Genomic DNA, 22578 nt, shown 5'->3' on the forward strand with positions numbered 1-22578 from the left:
ATCTTTTTTTAATACTCAAAATACTAAAAAATTTAATTTTTAAACCATAATATTTTGTTAGTACATAGCCTAATCATTTATGCTAAATGTTAAATTAATAATAAATAATCAAAATACATTTTGCTAATGTCAACCTAATATCGTCTTCTGATTGGTTCGTCAATCAGTTTTGGCCTACTGCTGTATTTTTGGCGACATTTTTAAATGTGGTTACAATTGAGATGAGGTAAACAAAGTTTACCGCCACAAACCTTGTCCCTAATTAAACCTATTTTATTTGTATTGCGTATATGTATGTAGGTAAGTATATAAAATGTTTTTAGGACAGCAAGTAGGCCTAGGCTAGGCCTAAACTCACATAGTAGCTATCGATATCTATCTAGGCCCTAGCTAGGCCTAGCTAGGCTAGGGCCTACGGCCAGGCCTAGCTAGTAGGCCTAGCAGTAGCTAGGCCTAGAGGCCTATCATTCAATCATTATTCTTCTTCTTTTGGGTACTGCTTAACGATCCTTAAGGATCAAAACAAGCAGGGGTTTGTGCGCATGCGGGGTCTTTGATATTTAGTCTCTGATTTCAGGTGATATGTTTTTTTTATTATGTTCCTTTATTAATTAATGCTTCCTTGAAAGATTCACTTTCTTTAATGTTCTGTATATTTGGTACTTCGTTCCAGTCCCTAGTTGTTCTCGTCACATATGAGAACTTGTAAGTATCAGTGCGTGTTTGGTGTTGGATAAATGATTAGCTGGTTAAAGATTGACGGGTTTGCCTTTGAGCCGGCACCAGATGGAATGGAGTGGCAGAGCCAGATTGCCCCCCATGGCTTTATGTAAAGTAACAAGACATGATGTTTTTTGCCTTAAGGAAAGTGGTTCCCAATTCAGGTCTTTCATTAGTTCTGTTACGCTCTGTTGCCAATAATAGTTGTTATGGACCATTCTGGCTGCTCGCCGTTGAATTTTACCAATTTTTTGTGTGAGTTCAGTGGTGAATGGGTCCCAAAGCCCAGAACAATATTCCAAGGTTGGCCTTACAAGTGCAGTGTATGCAGTTGCTTATTACAGAAACTTAGGTTTCGGCGAACAAAACCCAAGAGTTTTATTGGCTGTGCTAATTATTAATGTGTGTGTTCCATTTCAGATTGTGAGCAATGTCAACACCTAAATAGGTGTGGGTGTGAGTCTCTTGCAGGATCGAATTTCCAAGTCTGTATTGTTCGGCAATTGGGTTTTTGATGCCGCAATTCTGAGGAGATTATTGTATTGTTGCTAGCCCGCCTAGACTTGATAGATAGGGATATATTATTAGTAGTCTGGATGTACCACCATGGTCTAATGAAGGTCGTTTAGTAGTAGGCCTAGCTAGGCTAGGTATAAGGTCTAGCTGTACTTCAGAGTGTCCTATGATGAGTATGATAGGCCTAGAACTGTAGCTGCCACCACCATATAGATATCGTCTAGGCCTAGTCTACCTGCCATATAATATACCAGATTATATACCCGGGCCTAGGCTAGTAGTATAGGGCCTAGCTAGGCCTACTAGTAATATTTAGTCAGCCTTACCTATATAATTTTAAACAAGTACTGTATTAAATACAGTAGGCCTAATGTTATTCAACTCAGCTGTTATTTTTGACTTTTATTAGTCGAACTACCAACGTCCTATCCTAGATAGCGAAGTACTGTAGTAGTAGGCCTACAGTACCTAACTCATTTTTGCCTGTAACTTGTATAATGCGATGATTGAATAAACCAGGTTCAACTCTCTTGTCGAAAAACCTTTATGAATAACTTTGTCCCACTATCAGCCAGTTGAATAAACACTTTTCTTTTTACAACAGAACAGAGTTAAGAAATGACCACTTAAGAACCATGGATGAAAATAGTGTATCTTGTACAGATGTGTCAATCAACCCTTTTGAAGCTGAGAGCACTGATAGCCTTCACTTGTCCAAGTTTAGTCCATCTATTTTTAAAATAAAAACACCGTCATCTACAAAGGTAATGAACTTCAAATTGAATAAGAAAGAATGTTTGAGAAAACAATTTAATCGAAAGTTTAAAAACTTACTAAAAGTAAAATTCAAACTGATTTTCCTACTGTATAAAGTCTGTGTTTCCGCAGCCAAAGATTAACTGATAATTAACCCATAATAATTAACCAATAAACTGCCTGTGAAAACAGGGTTTAACCGATTCCGATCGAGACAAATTATCCGATAATTATCTGATTCAATCGGATATTTATCAGATAAATGCGTTGATTTTTAAAGATGTATTGTCCCTTTGACTAATTCCAAAAAAATAAAAAATAACAGATTTCGAAAAAAGGTGGGTCATTTTGAAGTATCTTAATAGTTATTAACTATCACCAAGAATTTTTCGAAAAAAAAAATCATTTAACTGAAATACAGACGTTTTTTTGTTAAAAAAATAACTTTGACTTCCAGTCAAAGTTTTCGATCAAAACATATCCCATAATGAAACGCGCTTGTTTGGCTACTCTGTATGCATAATCATAAAACTTCCTCACGATCTGTGTGAAAATACCTTCTCAACCGTGACGAGTTGTAAACAATCCTAATTAGCATATGCATAATGCGTACTTGTGGTTTGAAATCTTTGTTTACTTTTGTTGGCGACGATTTTCCAGATGAAATGTAATCAAACTAATTTACCTGTTAATTACGTAAACTTGTTGCTTTTGGCTGGAATTTTCGACTTAAAGTGAATAACTTTAATATTACTTTGATATTGCCAATTTAAATTTAGAATACTTTGACCTTCATTTTTTTGTGTTTCAAGGGACAATACATCTTTAACCTTTGACCTGAAGGACAAATTGTTGTTTTTTGATTGGGCACTTGGTTGTTTGGTAATGATTATGATTATTTTAAAATTAATTACCTGATGGGTTAAAACATTAACCGATAATTTTTGTTTTTGCTGCAGCCTTAGTCACACATAAATTAATTAATGAGATTGAGAGGTTTGAAATGTCTGATGTTTGATTTTAATTAACAAAATAATTTCATACAAAACATAACAATAAAGAAAAGAAGAGTTCAAAATCCAAATGACTGGTTAACCAAAAAGCAAAGTAAATCACTGTCAATCAAGTGGCTCACCAAATGAAAATGAAAAGAGATATACAATATAATTAAGCTAACAGTACAATAAAATTATTAATAAATAATTTTAAATTGCTGATTTGTTTATGGATTGTAATTCTAAAATCATGGTGAAATTTCTTAAAATATATATATATATAAATAACCTGAATTTTCTATTAAAGAAATCACCCAAGTTTCGGTGGTCAATCGATCAACTGGCTATTTTGAAACCAGCTGACATAGATGAAACCCCACAGCAGGACACACACCTAGATCAAGACACTGAGCAACGTCTTCAGCAGGCTATTGACCAGGTATATTACACCATCATGCTTTATAACTTGATTGAGTGGTACCACGCCCTGCTTTCTTATTGTATAAAGGTCTTTTTCTTTAGTGACTCTTGCCCAAGCATAACTACTGTATATCCAATAGACAAAAGCAAAGCAAAGGATTTACGCCAACTGTATTGGCTAAATTCACTTTAGGATCTACAGGAAACTAGCATGAATAATTTAGGTCCTTTACAAGGAATCCATTTAATTTTTGAATCGGACAATCACATACTGTACATAAGTATATATTTTTTGAAATTGAGAGGAACAATATGATTTTAAAAACAAAACAGAGGGCTTCCACCTTAAAAACATAATACTGTTCTATGTTTAACAATAAAGTGTATTGTCTTAGTTTTTCAGTCAGAAACAAGTAGCTCCTTCGCCTTGGTCTTCTGGCAAACTTGTAAAACATGTTACGTTTTCACCACATCCACCAAGTACAAACTGTAAGTATACAACTCAAAATATTTAAAGACATTACCCTAGATTGTACTTATACAATGTCTGTTAAATTGTGAAGAGGTATAAAATAGATACCTCCATTGTTAAATAAGCTAACATACTGTTATACATTACAATAGTCTGCATTGATTTTATTTTTAGATTATGATGTTAAATCAGCTGACAACTCTGGAGCTTCGTCATGTGACACATCCTTTACCAATAACAAACCAAATATGGTTGATGGTATGTTTATCACAATTTAGTGTTATTAATTCATTTTTCCTGTTTACTGTTTACTAATAATTCTAATGCAACTAAACTTTTTGACCATACATTAAGCTCTGTCTACACTATCAAACTTTATGTGACAAAAAAAAATGTGATATGCCCAAGTATGGACATGATGATGTCATATCCCTACCATACGTGGGCATATCATTACCATATTTGGGTACATCACACCTTTTTTCACCACATCCACCAAGTACAAACTGTAAGTATACAACTCAAAATATTTAAATATCCCTACCATACGTGGGCATATCATTACCATATTTGGGTACATCACACCTTTTTTGTAAAACATGTTACGTTTTCACCACATCCACCAAGTACAAACTGTAAGTATACAACTCAAAATATTTAAAGACATTACCCTAGATTGTACTTATACAATGTCTGTTAAATTGTGACTTTTTTGTCAAACTAGTTTGATAGTGTAGACTTTTTCACACCCTTTTTTAGTTGCATTACTGTTTTGAATGTTTAACATGTAACAATTTATTCTAGATCTAACACATTTTACAACTTAATTACAGTTCTGAATTAAATTTAACAATGTTATATAATTGTATTTTTAATGCTTTTTTTAAAAAATTTTGTCAATAGCATCTTCTCAAACTTGCTTAACACTGCCGTTGGATTTTGATCTACATGCGTTGCTTTGTAAGTAAATATTAACAATTTACAAGTTATTGTTTTACTGACACTGAATATATATTTCACACTGGAGTATAAAACCAGTGCGCCTTTGCACAAGTAAGACCAAATTGTCTAAAAATTGGTAGATACTGTAGGTCTAACAAACCTCACAAGTCTCCATATTACAAGTGATCCAGTCTCCCGCTGGTGCAATTTCTCCTAGTCGTTTAGGATATGAAAAAAAAAACAAAATGCGATAGTCCATAAATTTACCATAACCTACTACTAGGCCCATTTTGGTTGATTAAAGATGTATTGTCCCTTGAAACACAAAAAAATGAAGGTCAAAATATTCTAAATTTAAATTGGCCACATCAAAGTAATATTAAAGTTATTCACTTTAAGTTGAAAATTTGAGCCAAAAACAACAAGTTTACGTAATTAACAGGTAAATTAATTTGATTACATTTCGTCTGGCTAATTAGGATTGTTTACAACTCGTCGCGATTGAGAAGGTGTTTTCACACAGATCGCGAGAAAGTTTTATGATTATGCATACAGTGTAGCCAAACAAGCGCGTTGCATTATGAGATATGATTTGATTGAAAAAATTTCTGTATTTCAGTTAAATGATTTTTTTTTTGACTAATTTTTGGTGAAAAGTTAATAACTGTTATGATACTTTTAAAGGACCCACTTTTTTTCGAAATAAAAAAAATTTTTTTGGAATTAGTCAACTTTTTTGGCAATTCATTTGCCACCTTTACGTATATAACAAACATACATAGCGTATTTAAAAAATGTCCATTGTTTTCCTAAGCTGATGCCTAAGGTTTTGTTAATAGTAGCACCCTCTATTTTTGGATGTATATTTAGCAAAACCTATAATGCCCTGAAATTTTATTTTGCTTTTAGATCAGCAGCACATATTTGTAAAAGAGAGTGCATTTAAATTTATTATATTAAAACAATAAATTAAACTTAATATTAAAAATTACGAAATGAATGGTAATTAATTATTTGACTACATCGTTTTTTTTTCCATTTTGGTATACCTCCAATGCTAATTAAACTGATATTTCTCCTGAAGATGGTCGGATAGCATAACAACCAAATTGCCAATAAATTCTCAACCATACCTACCATTATTAGTTATTCAGACTAAATATGCATTTTAGTTGTCTGAAAGGTTCAAAATTCTTTCATCAGGCATTTTAGAAAACCAGAAATGTTTGGTGTTTTGTTTATGCCCCACGTCTCTTGTGAATGACAATGTCAATTAGTTTTACATTCATCTGAATAACGGATGAAACTAAGCCAGGACTGTTTAAAGCACCTTGATTGGTCCTAACATTGATCATTGATCTCACCTTGACTAGAGGAAAGGCATGGGCCAATACATCTGAGGCAGATACTACGCCATCACACTCACAGGTCCTCATGTATTATTGTTGCTAGAGTGCGCCACCTTGCGCCATATCGAGAGACATTGTTTTCACTTAGTGTTAGTTGGTTCGTGTTATACTATAGACCTAGTGTCGGTTGATATTATATTTGTTTATATATTAAAGTGTTCATATCTACATTAAGTTGATGAGTCTTTATTGCCGCTAGAGGAAGAGGCTAAAATAACATGTTTGCTTTTTTTTTATTAGGTTATATGCTTTATCATGCAGTATAACCATATTGTTTAATATTGTTCTCAGCATCCTTCTACAGTTACCAACAAGGCAGCATGAATGAGATTTTATCAACGTCATCCCTCCGTCGTAAATTGTTTTTACCAGCGGGTTCAACAACTTCTGAATCTAGTCCTAGTATGAACTATATCCAGTCCAGCCAATGTGAAAGTGGCGTGTTTCCTGAAAAATTGTTATCGCTTTCGCCAATCAATTCAATTAAACAGAGAGCTACAGCTCCCGGTCGAGATACACCAAACACACCTGCTTCAGCTAAGGTAAGATTTTAGAATTTTTCAGTTTCTTTTACTGTATAGCTTATAACAAATACAAAATAAATTTTTACATTAATATAGATTGTTGATTAAATATTTAAAAAAAATATTTATTTGAAATTGACATCAGATTCATTGACAGAAAATGTTAAATATTCGTACAAAATATATATGATCATCATCATTGCTGTGTAGAACGATGGCGAGATTCTGCAAACTAAGCTGCAGCCCAAATTTGGGCCACTTAACATTTTTGAAGGTCCACAAGGTTGGATTGAGCAGTGCAGCTTACAAAAAAGAATGAAATGTCGAGATGATGAATGATGTTTGATGTTAGCCTATGGTTATGAGTTAGGCCTAATCTTGCCGAAAATGATTGTAAACTTACCAAACACAATTGATGTGTGGCTAAAATTTCGTTGACGTGCGAAACACTGAACTGTGCTGAATTTCGGTGTATCATCAGCGTGCAAGTTTACATTCCAAACCTACAGGTCCATATTCTTAAAAATTTTCTTATCTCAGCCTCACCATGGTGGGGCTGAGGCGGTAGACTATTTTGTTACGTTGATCCAGCTGAACCGGATTTTAGGATGCGAAATAAATAGTTTGCAGAACATGGAGAACCTCTTTTTTTATTATTAGTCGCACATGTGCTTGTCACATTTGTGCAGCTAAGTTTCCAAAGTATTTTCTTAAATTTGTCATGTTTCATTTAAAAAAAAATGTTTCTACATGTTACTGTATGCTACTTTATGTAATTTTTACCAACTATATTTCCATGTTTAAAACCATTACAAATAGTACTATTTTCATATAATTTAATATCACATTCTCAATAATTTTCAATTTGTAGATAGATAGATAGATAGATATGGAATGGAAATGTATTGTTAACCTGACTGTCCAATAGATGAAATTATTCTGCCCATTCAACTCAAAATATTCATTATTTGTCACTACTGTACTGTTCTAAAGTAAATTTTTTTTATTAATTGCCTGCTTCAATCTTGAATCAAATGTGTCAGATTTTGGCATAGAGCAGTGTTTTCAATCACGCATTAGTCGGTAACATACTATCGTACAAAGTTCTGATTGATGAGTGATGTACTGTATGACTTGTTAGAAACACATTCTATAGCATGCATTTGTGGTTACAACATACAATAGCCATGTCCTTAAAAATTAAATTATAGTGTAGATTAAATGAAACATTTTCATGTTGCTTGTTATATTAATACCACAATACAGATTTTTATGAAGCAAATAAACGACACAGAAAAATAGTACATTTTTTAAATGTGTTTTAAAATATAATATGACTTTCTTTCTGACTTTATTTAAAACACTAAGCAGTGGCGTATCCAGGATTTTGAAGTTGGGGGGGCCCGGAATTGCCAATTTGCCGACAAAATTAGTGTCATTACCTGTACATAGGGCCTGTAACGCCAAATGAAGTGACATTGCCAAATGAGGTGCGCGTGGTCTGTATCGCACAAGGCTAGGTCACTTAATTTGGCAGCACGTTTCTGGCGAGCTAATCGTGTTATTAAATATTGATATTATTTATTTCCAAATAAACACAAACTGAAAATTAATAACCTGAGTATTTCTAACCTAATAATCTTTATTCATTGTATGAAATTAAACCATTATAACTGAAACATACGACGAAAATTTACGATTTTAGTGTAAAAAACGAAAGGTACTGCCATCGAAAAATATAGAAAACTCGACATGCATGATGGGAAGCCTACCGACCCCTTTCTAAGCAGCTGGAAAAGAAGACTACTCGTTTTAGCGCCAAAGGGAAGTGTCTGAAGTCACGTCTGCATGTTATGCGGACATGGTCTGGGACAATTTGCCTTTAGCGCTAAAACGTTGATTGTTTGAGTTATGGGACGCCATTTCTGCATTATTTCCTAGTAATATTTTGATTTGACGTTCCTTTCGTCGGTACATTATTCCCGTTACTATTTTGTTCGTTTTTATGAATTTCTATGTTTATGTCAAATTAAAATGATTATTCGTTGAATATGAATGTATCCCGTTATTCTATTGATTATATTGTATATATTTTTTTGTTTAACATTGCTTAACTATACAGTTTCCTAACCTTTTAGTTTCATTTTTAATCAATTCCGTTTTTTTAAAATGTATAATGTTATTTATGTTTTTTATTTATATGTTCTTTAAGAATATGAGTTACATGATCACATTTATTTCACTTATTATACCTACAGTATAACACTATATTTACTTTGATGTCTGAAACATTAAAACATAAATTCGGAATAATGGCGAACCTAAGTCGCAAATTGTTAGTTAGATATTTGTTATAATTTCATCATCTCATTTGTTACACGTGTGTGTGTGACCTATAATAAATAAATAAGGGATGGCAGGCTACAGGTAGGCCTACTTCGAGGGGAAATTCATCAAATTGTTTCATCAAAACAATAACTCATAAGGTCGGAAACATTTAGAACATAAATAGATAATGAAACCAAATTTTGAGATATTGCGTTGTTCTCTTTTGTTATCAATCTTTTCATGTCACGTACCGTAATAGAAGGTAACAGTTGAACATGCATATCACAATAAATAAATAATGGTAATTAACTAATTAATTAACCAATCCTAATGGCATTTTCATCAAGTTTAACAATCTTTGATGTCGGAAACATTCCCAATAATAGAGACTAATTTTGCAATATGTTAGATATTTTATTCAGCTGGTACTTTTTACCTTGATATCGGGAACATTTGAACATAAATTCGCAATAATGGATCATAATTGTGCAATGAAGTCGTGTCATCTTGTTCATATGATGGGAAAAAACTTTGGATGAGATATGGGGTGAGCGAAATTCTAAGCAAGCTAAATACATGATACTTATTTTGAGGTTGGAAAAAAGCACGTGAATTCGCAAATAATTGAACCTAATTTTGCAATGAAGTCGTCATCTCATTTGTTCATATCGATGTGAGAAAATGTTTGGACGGGAATGTGGTGAGCGAAATTCTAAGCAAGCTAAATACATGAGTTATTTTAAGGTTGGGAACACAACGTGAATTCGCAAATAAAGTCGTTTGTTCAGATCATATTACAATGTGAGAAAAAAGTTTGGATGGGAATTCTAACCAAGTATTACTTCGAAGTCGGGGGAACAACCTTAAATTCGCAATAATGCAATGGAACCTAATTTTGCAATGAAGTCGGTCACCTTGTTTGATACGATGTTGGAAACACGTTTGGAGGGGTGGACGAAATTCTAGGAAGCTAAATACAGTTAGTTATAACACTAATTATTTTGAGGTCGGGAATATTAGAATTTATACTTAAATGGAACCTAATTTTGCAATGGAGATTGCATGCGTTATTTTCATCTCGGTTGTTCGTTCCATCAATTATACGTCGTACATAATGTGGAACATGCATGCACTGTTATACTTTGTGGGGTGATGAGAGTGGGATGCTACTGTAATCAAGTTAATATATTATTTATTGACATACAGTAATTTAATTAGCTATATCGATGGAATAGTAGATTAGGCCGATATTTACACATTTGCAGCCTTCACTATTTATAGAATAAATCAGCATTAAATAAGCCAGTGGGTAAATTTTTATGGAATTCATTTAAAAGCAATATGCTATATAACATTGAATCACGGTGAAACATATAACAATAAAGAAACAAGTATAGAAAAATGGGTAGATTTAAGAAATACTATTATGCTAATATAATTTCTAATTTGCTACGATTATCAGAAAAGGAATTCTGTGATACGAGTTACAGGTGGTACTGATCTGATTTCGTTTCATCTTGTATATAAATTACATTGTATAATCCGGGTTGTAAAATGAAAACAAACAAATGAAAATCTCACAAATTCTTTATGTGTAAAATATGTTAAAACGAGATATAGATGATAATGATGATCATTGTCAAGTGTATAGAAAAATATGAACATTAATGAAATAGGAGGTAATACGGAATTGATAAATGTAAAAATGTTACTGATGAATTGTAACGACATTGGGAATTAACAAATGTGTTAAATAATATGTTTGCGCCACAAAAGAGAGAAAAAAAGCTATCGATGGAATGGTGGGTACGAAATCCATGATAATTTAGCTATTTAGCTGAAATAAATTCGACGGGAACCTGATTTCACAAGAGGACCTCTTATATGAGTTTGTGAGGACTCCGTTTATAGAGGACATCTTAATATCTGTTCTAAAAACTCCTTAATATCAGTTCCAGAATTAACCTTAATATCAGTTCTTTTCTAATGAAGAATCTGGGCAATTTACAATCAAGCAACAACACCACATAATTCTACGTGAATTCTACTGTACGTGAACTAGCCTTAATACCGCCTGATTACGGTATATAGGCCTACAGTATTAGCTTCAGAATAAATGACGACGCATTCTACAGATATTAAAAAAAATGAAAATATTAAATTGGCTTCGTCGAAATGACAGACCCCCAAGCACAGGTAAATCCTCAGATTCTGCTTGATCACAGACAATCTGCACTGCAGCACAACTAAAAAGCAGTAAAAAGATTTTGGCACACAAGGCGTATCATATAACTTGCGGACCATGACCGAAGCACTTCCGCTTCGATCTATTCGACGAAAATCAAAAAAGGATAACTATTTTCTGCTTTATATTTAATTTAATGTAATGGTGATCTAATAACAGGCGTAACAACACATAATACATATTGTAGTTTAATACTGGCTTAAATATGATTGTTTTATATAAACTGTATTTTAAAAAATGACAATAGAACTTCATTTTGCAATAGTACCTAATTTGGCGCCTTAGACGCCAAATTAAGTGCGGTACCTCATTTGGCAGCGGTACCTCATTTGGCGTGACAGGGCCTACACCCCGATATACACCTGATCAATATATGTTCTAGGATTGCATAGTCATATGTTGTCTTATAGGGATAACGATGCAAAATTAAAACCAAATTAAACATTATCTGTTAGTATGTTGTATTAATATTACAATAAAAAAAGAATTACGAAAATCTGACTTGTATTTTTCGAAATATAGGGTCTAAAACATCGCCGAAAAAGATCGTTTTTAGCCACGAAAGAAGTAAAACCATTTGTGGCCGGCCTCAGTCGACAATTCTATTAACTACGCCATTTTTGGTTTAAATAATTACATATGATTACATTTTTAATAATTTATTTTATATATCACCCATTGGAAATATCAATAAAACATGTTATTAAATGCTTATAAAATATAAAAAGTTGTTTACTTAACGGAATTCGGACAAATTCATTGCTCTAACTTTGTGTATAACGAGAGACCATGTGAGTTCATGGTACTACTGTACACGCGCGAGAGAAAACATTCCGCTGCGGGTGATTCGCATCCACCAATCAAATCAAATCAGCCAGAATCCAAAATCATTCAACCGTGACCAATGCCGATAATCACGGGAAAGCTTAGCTTTGATTGGCTAACGATGACATCATATCACACAATGGTGGTTTTCTAGTTGAGCCTCACGAAATATTATGTTCCAAAAATTAAATACATGGATATTTTTTATGGTATGTGTGCTTTTTCTTTAAAAAATTTGAATAATAAAGGCCTCATATCGAGAAAAAAACGGGTTTTTGGCACTTATAATAAATATATCTTAGAGAAAAAAGCACATGGCATGTGGAACTATATAATCTTAGCGTAGGAAAACATACAAATCCCAGGTCAACTGCAAAAACAAGGTTGAATAGGATAAGGTCACCGGACCGTTCAAAGACTTTTTGAGAGTAAACAATCTAGCGCGTACGGCCGTACGACGTGCAAGATGAGAAAATATTTTAACCTAATTTTGTACGTGTTTGGTTAGATGTAATGAAAATAAAAAATAGTTGATCTGAAGGGAATAATATGATATGTAAATAAACAAACACTCAAAAGAATTATGTTTACAGTACAATTATTGTCAGAATAATAGTTTATTCTTATTTGCTTAACTTTATTTTTCCCCGGCACCTTTGTTTGCCGACGGACGCGATGATGTGCCGACGGACGCCAAATCAGGGGGGGGGCCCGGGCCCCCCGTCCCCCCACTGGATACGCCACTGACACTAAGTGGTGTTTCCATAACAAAGAATGCCTTGCTTCATCAATGATTTTAAAGACGTCATCAAAGAAGCAATATGTATGTATATATAGCTGCAATGGAAAATCCAATAACCGATGTTGCTATGGTAATTGCTGTACAGTAGTACAAACAAGGATTTAGAGAGTGGTAAAACCAGTCATAATTATCACAAAAACTTCAATTTTCTAATGATAATTGGTATTCAGTTTGTCTTTTTGATTATGGAGTTATTGGAATTATTGATGTTCTTCAGTTTGTCTGTTATTGCAAGAATTATTCAACATGAGGATCCGTATCAAGTGTTTAAAATTGCTGTAATTCATACATTTTGCTTCTGGCTTTGTATGTTATTAGATACAACTGTAGGTGTGTATGTACTATGGGTTGGTGCTTGGACATTACAATTTTTCATACATAAATGGAAAAATGATTTTCATATTGGCCCAATAAGCATTTCGATTGCTGTTTTTATATTTAACTTTTACCGACGTGACCCATTGGAAACTATATTAGTTGAAAGGATCATCTTGTTAATATTATTTCTCTTAAACATAGAGCCGCATTTTTACCAATCACAGTGTATGATTGCACTTTTAGTTTTCATCTATCAACCGTTTTTGGAGTCTTTACTATGTATTGAACTTTTTTTAATAGACTGTTTCTTAAATTATAGTAGAATTGATTATCATATTCAACCATTGAGGTTTAACATTGCTGTTTATATCCTCTGTTATCGATGTAACTCATTGGAAGCTATAGTATGGATTGGACTTTTGGCAATTGAATTTATATTTATGAGAGCCGAGGATATTAAATCAATTAGAAAACGTGTAGATGGAGTTGCAGATAAGTTACTTGAATGCGTAATGTCAACTCAACACCTTGAAATTGCTTTGAATAAAATTCAACAGAAACAATGTGATGCTGTTTATCAACAATTACCTTGGATACTGTATCATGTATATTTTGTAGGAAGTTCATTTGAATCGATGCCTAAAGATGTTTGTGCAGATGTAGATTGTATGGTTAATTATCCTCGGTATCCAGTTGTACTGTGGCAGTTTGAACCAGAAAGGATGTGTCATGAAGGTGGGTATGTAATAGCTGAGCAGAATCCAAATGAACCAGTTTATTTAAAGCTTAAAGTAAGCAGCAACAGACCTTTGCATGGGTTATTAATAAATTCTGTTATGGATGGATATTTAGTGAATAATGATTTCATAGAGGCTACCAAACTTATTGGATTCGAATCTTCTTCTTCTTTTCGAAGACATGGTCCTTCAATGAAAGTATTGTGTAGTAATTCCAAACCTCAAGATTATATATTCTGTTTGAAATGCCAGTCATGGCCCTTGTTTTCTCAAGAATTTTTCACAAGAAAAAGGCTAAAAAACTGGCCATCAAGTGGGGTATTAACAAAGATTTCTGAACTTAATATTTTTGTTGTTGGTGTTGGACACCCAAGTAGTTCATCAAAGGAAATTGAATGGAGATTATCATTTTCTGTAGCAGAAAAAGAACTCTGTTTTGAACTCAGTAAACCATATGCAATGTGCTTATATGCCTTTAGAGCAATAAGAAAAAGGCATCTTGACTTGTATAGTGAATCTGATCCACCAAAACCATTTTGTTCTTACTTTATTAAGACAGCTTGCTTCTGGATGTGTGAGACAGTTCCTTCTAAAGGTCATAGCACTATGGACTTGATCAGGAAGACGCTTGATTGGCTGATAGATTGCTACCAACAAAAACGCCTTCCTCATTATTTCATTCCGCAACAAAATTTAATTGGACATTTATCAAAGGAATGTTGTGAAGATGTGATATTTTTTTTAAAGAATGTTAAAGAAGATATTTGGAATAAAGTAATGTCAAGTATTGCTGTTAAAAATGATCCTGCTATGTATACTTTCCAAATACAGACCTTAAGTGAGTTTAAAAGACTTGAATATAAATTGCTACACAACCAATTTGCACGTGAGGATATTAACAAAATGGTGGCGAATACTAATTGTTATATTAGGATTAATGTAGATAGATTTTTAACTACATTATGTCTTCCAATGTTAGAATTTTCAAATTTAGAGAATCAGAATCAATTTCTTTCATTAACAAAACAGAAACTAGATGAGATATTATTTTCAATCTCATCGTGTATTGACGAGTTAGTGCCAAAAGGCTACAGCAGTATTTTTAAACATCAGTTGTATTGTACGGTTGGAGATGAATATACAGTATTGTTAGCAGCATTAAAGCATAATGCCTCTAATAATATTGATGATTACCTCCATAAGCCATTAGCTTATTATATATTAGGATCAAACCTTGTGTACCCTGATGGTTGGACTGACCACAGATGCATAGGTGAACAAATTAATAAGATTAAATATTATTATTTAATGGGTAAACATGAACAAGTAAAAGAGATGCTAGCAAATTTTGAACCTGTACATGATGAAATAAAAAGAGACAAGCATATGTTATGTAGGTTGAGAAAAATATGGGTTGCAAAACCATTCTCTGATGCTATTGGTTGGTCTATTGATGCTACTACTGGTTGGTCTATTGATGAGGATATATCTGAACTTCTCAATTTACATAACGCATTTTGGATAAACCCAATATTTTTTATATGTTATATAAAAGCAAAAATTTTGCTTGAGAATGAAGACATTGAAAGGAGATTTGCAAATGTAGATGACATGAAATTTTGTTGCAATAGATGTTTTGTAATGCTTGAACAAGAAGTGATGCAGTCATTGATTGAAATTGTAGAGAGTAAATTAAATTATACAAAGCCATAATATTGTCTCAAACCTAATCTAATAAGGTGTGGTGCAGTGTGTTAGGCATTGGACTCCTGATCACAGGATCAAGAGTCTGATCAGACCAATTTTTGTCGCATAACTGCATTCCGTTAAACTAGCAAGTTTTAAATTGCTAGTTTAACAGAATGCAGTTATGCACAGACCGTCACGGGTTTTCTCAATTATGTGAGCATCTAACTAGACAGTTAGAAACCATTTGATGAAAAAATGTTACATAATGTACATCAAAATAATTAAATGAATATCATCATTTGTTACAGGTCAAAACAGTTTAAATTGTTTGATGACGTGTAACCAACAATGGTGAGCAACTTAGCCCATTTTAGAGGTTTTAGTGTCTGTTATTTCCAAAGATACCACATTGTTTTGATACCATTTCAGTGTATTAAACAAATTATATGTATCGTGATTACATATAATTAAGTAAAAAACTAAGGGTGGAGATGTTTTCAGTATTTCAAGCTGAAGCATCAATGATTTTAATAGGGAATATCAATGTGGTAATAGTTAATAAAAATATTATTCATTTACTTTATCTAATCTCCATTTTCAGTCTTGTTATATTCTGCTTAAATCCTATAATGAATATTTTACTTTTAATAGAAATGGGGTGATAATTTTAATTGGTGATAGCTCAATTATTAAAACGTAGATTATTATTCAAATTAAAATCAGTGTTTAATTACTTTTCAATTTATAGACAAATGACAAATACTGTATTTTTTTTCTAATTTTTGAGAATTAAACAAAAGATGTGAAAAATGTGTGTTAATATTTTTCTCTTTAATAGATTATTAAAAGTAAAAGTCTGTTTGATACATAAAATACAATCAAATAATATAAAATTATAAAAAACATATTTTTTTCTCTAGAAGTCTGTATTTTAATAAACAGACTTCTGGAAAAAACACATTTATTTAAATATCTTAAATACTCTTAGGGTTGGACTGGACTTTTTATTGCCAAACAACACTAGTGTACTAGGATACCAGTGTGCTACTGTTTTCATATAATGAATTCCATGCATCATTGATTTCAAAAGAGTTAGCAATGAGGTTAACAGGAAATTATAAAGCTGTATTGTAAAATCCACAGTTCCATCCATATTATACCTGTCTATAGAACAAACGAGCATTTTGGAAGTTGTGCCAAATAAATTTAGATTGTGAAAAATTCATATTAACATTTATCTTCCCTTTGTATTGCCTTTGTAAATATGTTTACTATAATTGAAGCAGTTTCTACTGTTTGTAGAATTCTTCAAAACAAGTATGCTTATGCACTGTTTAAGATTACTGTTGATATACTTATATTCTACCTATGCAAAACATTATTGGAAACAACTACAGGTGTATATGTACTATTTATTGGACCTTGGATAATAGAATATCTATTAAACCTGAAATGTGTTGATAAATATATCCAAGACAATGTAGATAAAATTGCAGATGAGCTTCTTAACCGGACAATGGCTTCTCGATTTCTTGACGTTGCTTACAATAGAATAGAACAGAAAATATTGGATGTTGCTTTCAGACAGTTATCATGGCTGCCACATCAACAGTATCATGTAGGGAGTAGATTTGAAGCAATGCCGGCAACATTTTGTGGAGATCAAGATATCATGTTAACTTTTATCAATACTCCAGTTGTGCTGTGGCAGTTTGAACCAGAAACGATGCATCATGAAGGTGGTAATGTAATAGCTGAGCAGAATCCAAATGAACCAGTTTATTTAAAGCTTAAAGTAAACAGTCCATTACATGCGCCCTTAACAGGTACTGTTGATGATGAGGGGTATATAGTGACCAATGAGTTTATAAAGGCTGGCAGATTCACTCCAGTTAATGCCTCTACTACACCTAGAAGACATGGACCTTCAATGGAAGTATCCTATAATGATAACTATACGCAAGATGTGACATGTTGTTTAAAATGCCAGTCATGGCTATTGTTTTCTGAAGATTTTTTCACAAGAAAAAGACTAAATAACTGGCCATCAAGTGAGTTATTAAGAAAGATTTCTGATCTTAATATTCTGGTCGTGGGTGTTGGACATCCAAGTAGTGCGTCAAAAGAAATTGAATGGAGATTATCATTTTCTCTAGCTGAAAAGAACTCTGTTTTGCGAATATGTGATCGATTTATTAAAAGAATTTAAAAGAGGTCTTTGGAGTAGAATAATGTCAAGTGTTCTTGCATTTTTTGATTCAAATGAATCCTTTATGGATGTTTCTTTCAAAATGCTGAACCTGCCAAATAGTTTTAATGGCACAAGACTGAAGTCTAACCTACTAAGGAATCCATCTGCTATTAATGAATTGCTGCAAACTGGTGATTTTTATTTTGAGCAACAATTCAATTATTTTTTAACTACATTCAATTTTCCTATATTTCGTGTAACCATGGATGATATTTGTTTATTAGGAAAATGTATATATATGTCTGGATTTCATTCACTTAACTTCAAACAAGACGATGTACTTTTTTCAATCTTAGCATGTATTAAGGAGCTAGTACCAAAATGCTACAGAATCATTTTTATACATCATTTATGTTGTACATTAGGTGATAGCTATACAGCATTATTGACATTAATACAGAAAGCATATCCCTCTTATCATCTCTCAGATAATTACATGCAAAAGCCATTAGCCTATTATACATTAGGATCAAACCTTGTGTACCCTGATGGTTGGACTGACCACAAATGTGTAGGTACCCAAATTAATGTGATTAAATATTACTACTTAATGGGTAAACAGGAAAAACTGAAAGAGATGCTGGCAAAGTTTCAACCAGTACTTGATGAAATAAAAAGAGACAAAGATATGTGTTGCAGACTGAGAAAAGTATTTGTACTACAAATAGAATTTGATGGTATTGATGAGGATATATCTGAACTTCTAAACAATTTAGGTAGACCATTTGTTATAAACCCTGTAGTTTTCATATTGTATATACAAGCAAAAATATTCCTTATGGATGAAAACTTTCACAGTGCATTTGCAAATTTAAAAGACATGCACTTTATTTTAAATGTAATTCATAACTCGTGTAATGAAAAATCTGTGACACAGATAATAATTAGAATTGTGGAAACTAAATTAAACAATGCAATGTTATTGTGCACATATAATTCATACTAAATGAATTAGTGGTAGTATAACAGTAGTCAATAAACAATCTTGACATCCAGCTCTTTAAACGTACTCCTTTATTGGGTTATTATACACCTTACATCGCCATGATGTATCTCACCTCTTCAACCCACGAGGTTCTCTCTATGAACGCCCTCTATAGCGTGACCTTAACTTCTGGGGTTACATTACATCAATTAACATAAGAAATAAGATAAGAAATTTGCAAAAAGAAGCAAACCACTGTTATTTCAAAATTGACTTTAAATTATCAGAAACCCCCGGCAAATCGCAATAATTACGGACAAATAAACGGTCCCCAAGAACACAGTGTGTGGTGGCCTTTCATACCATCTCATGATGCACCACAAGCAACTAGTCAGTCAGAAATTTATTCTGCATATGCTCAGAAACATATCTACAAAAAAAACTGCAGACTGCCGCTATATTGTGCGTGGTATTGTTGACTGCTGGTTAAATTTTTACGCTACAGTCTGTCAATTTACAAACATTCTCTTCCAGCCCTGGACTTCTATAACGTTATATGAGTATTATTTACAATGAAATGGTATTTAGATTTTGATTTAAAAAAATCATTTATTATGAATTTAAGGATGTTGAAAGAAATAAATTTGTTCAAAATGTCATTCTTGTCATAAATATTTATGTTATATATTGTCTTAGTGTAAAACACCACAACTATTATTTTATATCTAAGCTTATATCTAGCCTTTTGTGAACCAAGCGAAGTGAACAACATTCTATTTTTTTCTGCTGTAGAGTCAATTTTCATCCAGTCCAAAATCAACTCCATCTTCTACACCAATTGGGAAAAAATACCATTCGTTAGTATCGTCAGATATTGACTCTCCTCTAGTTTCACCAATTAAAATGGACTTGCTTGAGAATCTTTCAGATAATAACAGAGGTAGGTTAGGTTGTGAAGAACTGTAACAAATGGCCATAAACGAAAATATCTATATTTTTTTTAATAGGCCCTTTGTATTGCCAAAATATTACAGACTGCAGATCAGTGCTATCCATAATCAGCCCTACATTTATATAAACAAAAAGACAACCTTGTATCCAAAAGATTATGGAACAACATTGCAGTATCAAAGCATCATGCCTAGAATTGTCAAACTTCTTATAAAAAAGTGTAGATGTGCTCAGCAGAAGTGTACTCTAAATTGCTTCCACCCATGATTCATTTAAAAACTTCCACATCGCTTTATTGTATATCAACATTTAGTACTGGTTAAAGGTCTTGTACCATCCATTTTCACTATTAAAGCGCTGGAAAATACTAAAGCCCTGTCTACTCTATCAAACTTTACATGAAAAAAATATGTGATGTACAGTACCCATATATGGACAAGATGATTAGTATTTGCTAGCTACATGTCTCAAGAAGATACAGTTTTCTTATTCAAATTTATTCAGCTGTTATATTATATTTAGTGTAATATTAACATATTATTACATTATTATATACAGTGTGGATGCATCCAATAGAAAACACACCATGTGGAAAGACTAAGTTCTATCTACCACCTCCTGGAATCTCACCGATTCCTTGCTTCTCAGGCAATGCATCAACATTAGGCAGTAGTTGTAAAGGTAAACAAACAGTTATTATTTGAATTTTATTACACCATATAAAATAGTCCACTTCCAAGTTAAGAAAACAGGTGGTCGTTCTTAGTCCACTGCTATAGTTCACTGACTCTCTGTACTCACTAAAATATAGCTATTATGGTTTACTTATCAACAAAAGACTACTGGTATTAATTGGTTATCTGTGTTCTTTTTGGGATTTTTTTTTCAGGTAAGGAAAATAAATTTGGATCAATGCCAAAAAAATCAAATCTTAAAGTGCCAAACTCTGGCAATCTTCCAAGAGGTGCCGTAGCTAAGCTAAACCTGATGACAGTGTTGGATAGACATGCTGGTTGTACTACCAACAAATATCTTAAAGAAGTCAACATGCAGACACCAGTCAGCAAATTATCAAAAGAAGTATTAATGCCAGAAATGTTACTACCAATAGAACCTGTATTGGACAGTAATACAGAGAAAAGGGAAGTTAGTGATAAACAGCAACAAGACTTGCAGATGGCTTCTTCCGGAACAACAGGAAATGAGAACCAACGGAAACTGTCGCAGGTCGATGCTAGCATGTTGGACTTCGACGCGTCACCAGATACTTTTGACAGTGACACCAATGCAGCTGAGGATTACCTAACAAGTACTATGAGAAAAGACTATTTTTCAGAAGTGTCGAAAGAGAAGAGAGAAGAATTTAGCTTTCCAGTCAATAGTTTGTCAGACAATGATGTTGGTTGCCATTTGAATGCTGTACAGAAGTACCTTACAAGTACCATGAGAAATGACTACTTTTCAGAAGTGGCAAAATGTAATGAAAACAATGAAGAATTTAGCTTTCCAGTGAATAGTTTAACAGAAAACGATGACGGTTGCTTTTTAGGTAAAGAGAGTGCAGTTGATATGAGCTGCTGTCCAGAGAATGAAATGGATATATCACAAGAAAGTCTATTACTTCCAGAAAGTGAGCGTTGCTTGGGAACTCCAGTTAGTGAATGTAATAATATGCCAAGCCTTAACTCAATCTCAGGTCATAATCAGCCCATTGACTCGGGAGTTAATGGCATGACCAACAGTGGGTCAATACAAGACGATTGTAAGGTGGCATTGGAGAGATGTGACATGGAAATGAGTATGATTGAAGGAGGAGGTTATAATGCTAATACCCCACCAGCATCAACATTACCTGTATAATGTAAAAGATTGTATTAATAGAGGATTAGAATTGAATGGTTCTTGAGGAATAATATGGTACCCCGGGGTTTTACCATGTTTAAATGGTCTTTTACGCCTGTTCTGGTCGAACATCAAGATTTAGTTTCCACGACGCTATGCTATGCGGCAATCGATATGTCAATTGCGTGAAAACGAAACATTGATGTTCGATTTGATTAGGCGGCACCAGACTGGAACAGGTGTGAAAGACCCTTAAGAGTATGGTTAGTGAATATCTTCAGTTAAAATAAACACCTCAGATTCAATAATTTGCCATGGTTTATGGTCGGACAGTGACATTTTTAATCGTCTTATATCATAGTCTTATCAATAGCCATTTTCAACTGTTAAATTAGTATTGAATGCCGTATGTAACTGGTTCTTTGCTTTGATTTGTTGATTTTTAAACAATACTTATTCTTTAATCATTAATAATCATTCCTTCCACGTTTTATACTTTAGGTAGTGTATATCATGAATAAATTACATTTTGAACATTCCAAGCTATATCATACCTTAATAAAAATTGTAGATAAATTTTATATGTGTAAATTAATAACATTAATGTTAAGTATCAATGAATTGTATTAAAAACGTTAAATTTTGTGAGGAGAAATAGATTAAAATTGAAGTAGTGTGTAAATTACCTCAAGACTTAGGATTTATGCAAATAAGGTGATAACAAAACAATATTTCTACTCAAATACCAAAACAACGTTCTGAAGAAAAATCAGTTTCTGTTGATTATAACTGATATTGATTAATGAATAATTAATGAACGGGTGAAAGCTGGTGCTACAGTATAAATAAATGGTTTTTTTTTCAATAATGTATGAAACTGTTATTTATTCAATGTATAATTTCCGGAAATA

The 22578-nt window shown here is 32.8% G+C and overlaps 1 protein-coding gene across 2 annotated transcripts; it reads left to right on the top strand.

The window, feature by feature from the left end:
• The first annotated feature begins 174 nt into the window (after positions 1-174).
• On the top strand, positions 175-22537 carry LOC144848480 (uncharacterized). Of its 2 annotated transcripts, none has more exons than XM_078705241.1 (10): positions 175-300; positions 1841-2000; positions 3295-3426; positions 3803-3896; positions 4054-4137; positions 4783-4839; positions 6522-6772; positions 19667-19814; positions 20384-20506; positions 20715-22537. In XM_078705241.1, exons 2-10 carry the CDS (start codon positions 1872-1874, stop codon positions 21683-21685), a joined length of 1989 nt encoding a protein of 662 aa, XP_078561367.1. In that variant the 5' UTR covers positions 175-300; positions 1841-1871; the 3' UTR covers positions 21686-22537. The 2 variants fall into 2 exon arrangements, with proteins under 2 accessions (XP_078561367.1, XP_078561366.1); XM_078705240.1 differs by having other exon boundaries at positions 207-226.
• The last annotated feature ends 41 nt before the right edge of the window (positions 22538-22578 follow it).

This window comes from Antedon bifida, chromosome 7 (genome assembly GCF_963402885.1).
Source record: "Antedon bifida chromosome 7, ecAntBifi1.1, whole genome shotgun sequence".
Lineage (NCBI taxonomy): Eukaryota > Metazoa > Echinodermata > Crinoidea > Comatulida > Antedonidae > Antedon > Antedon bifida.

Excerpts from the sequence above, each read along its gene's own strand:
- LOC144848480 (XM_078705240.1), top strand. Across the intron at positions 4,840-6,521 it reads TGATCTACATGCGTTGCTTT|CATCCTTCTACAGTTACCAA; the intron begins GTAAGTAAATAT and ends TATTGTTCTCAG. Across the intron at positions 19,815-20,383 it reads TCTTTCAGATAATAACAGAG|TGTGGATGCATCCAATAGAA; the intron begins GTAGGTTAGGTT and ends TATTATATACAG.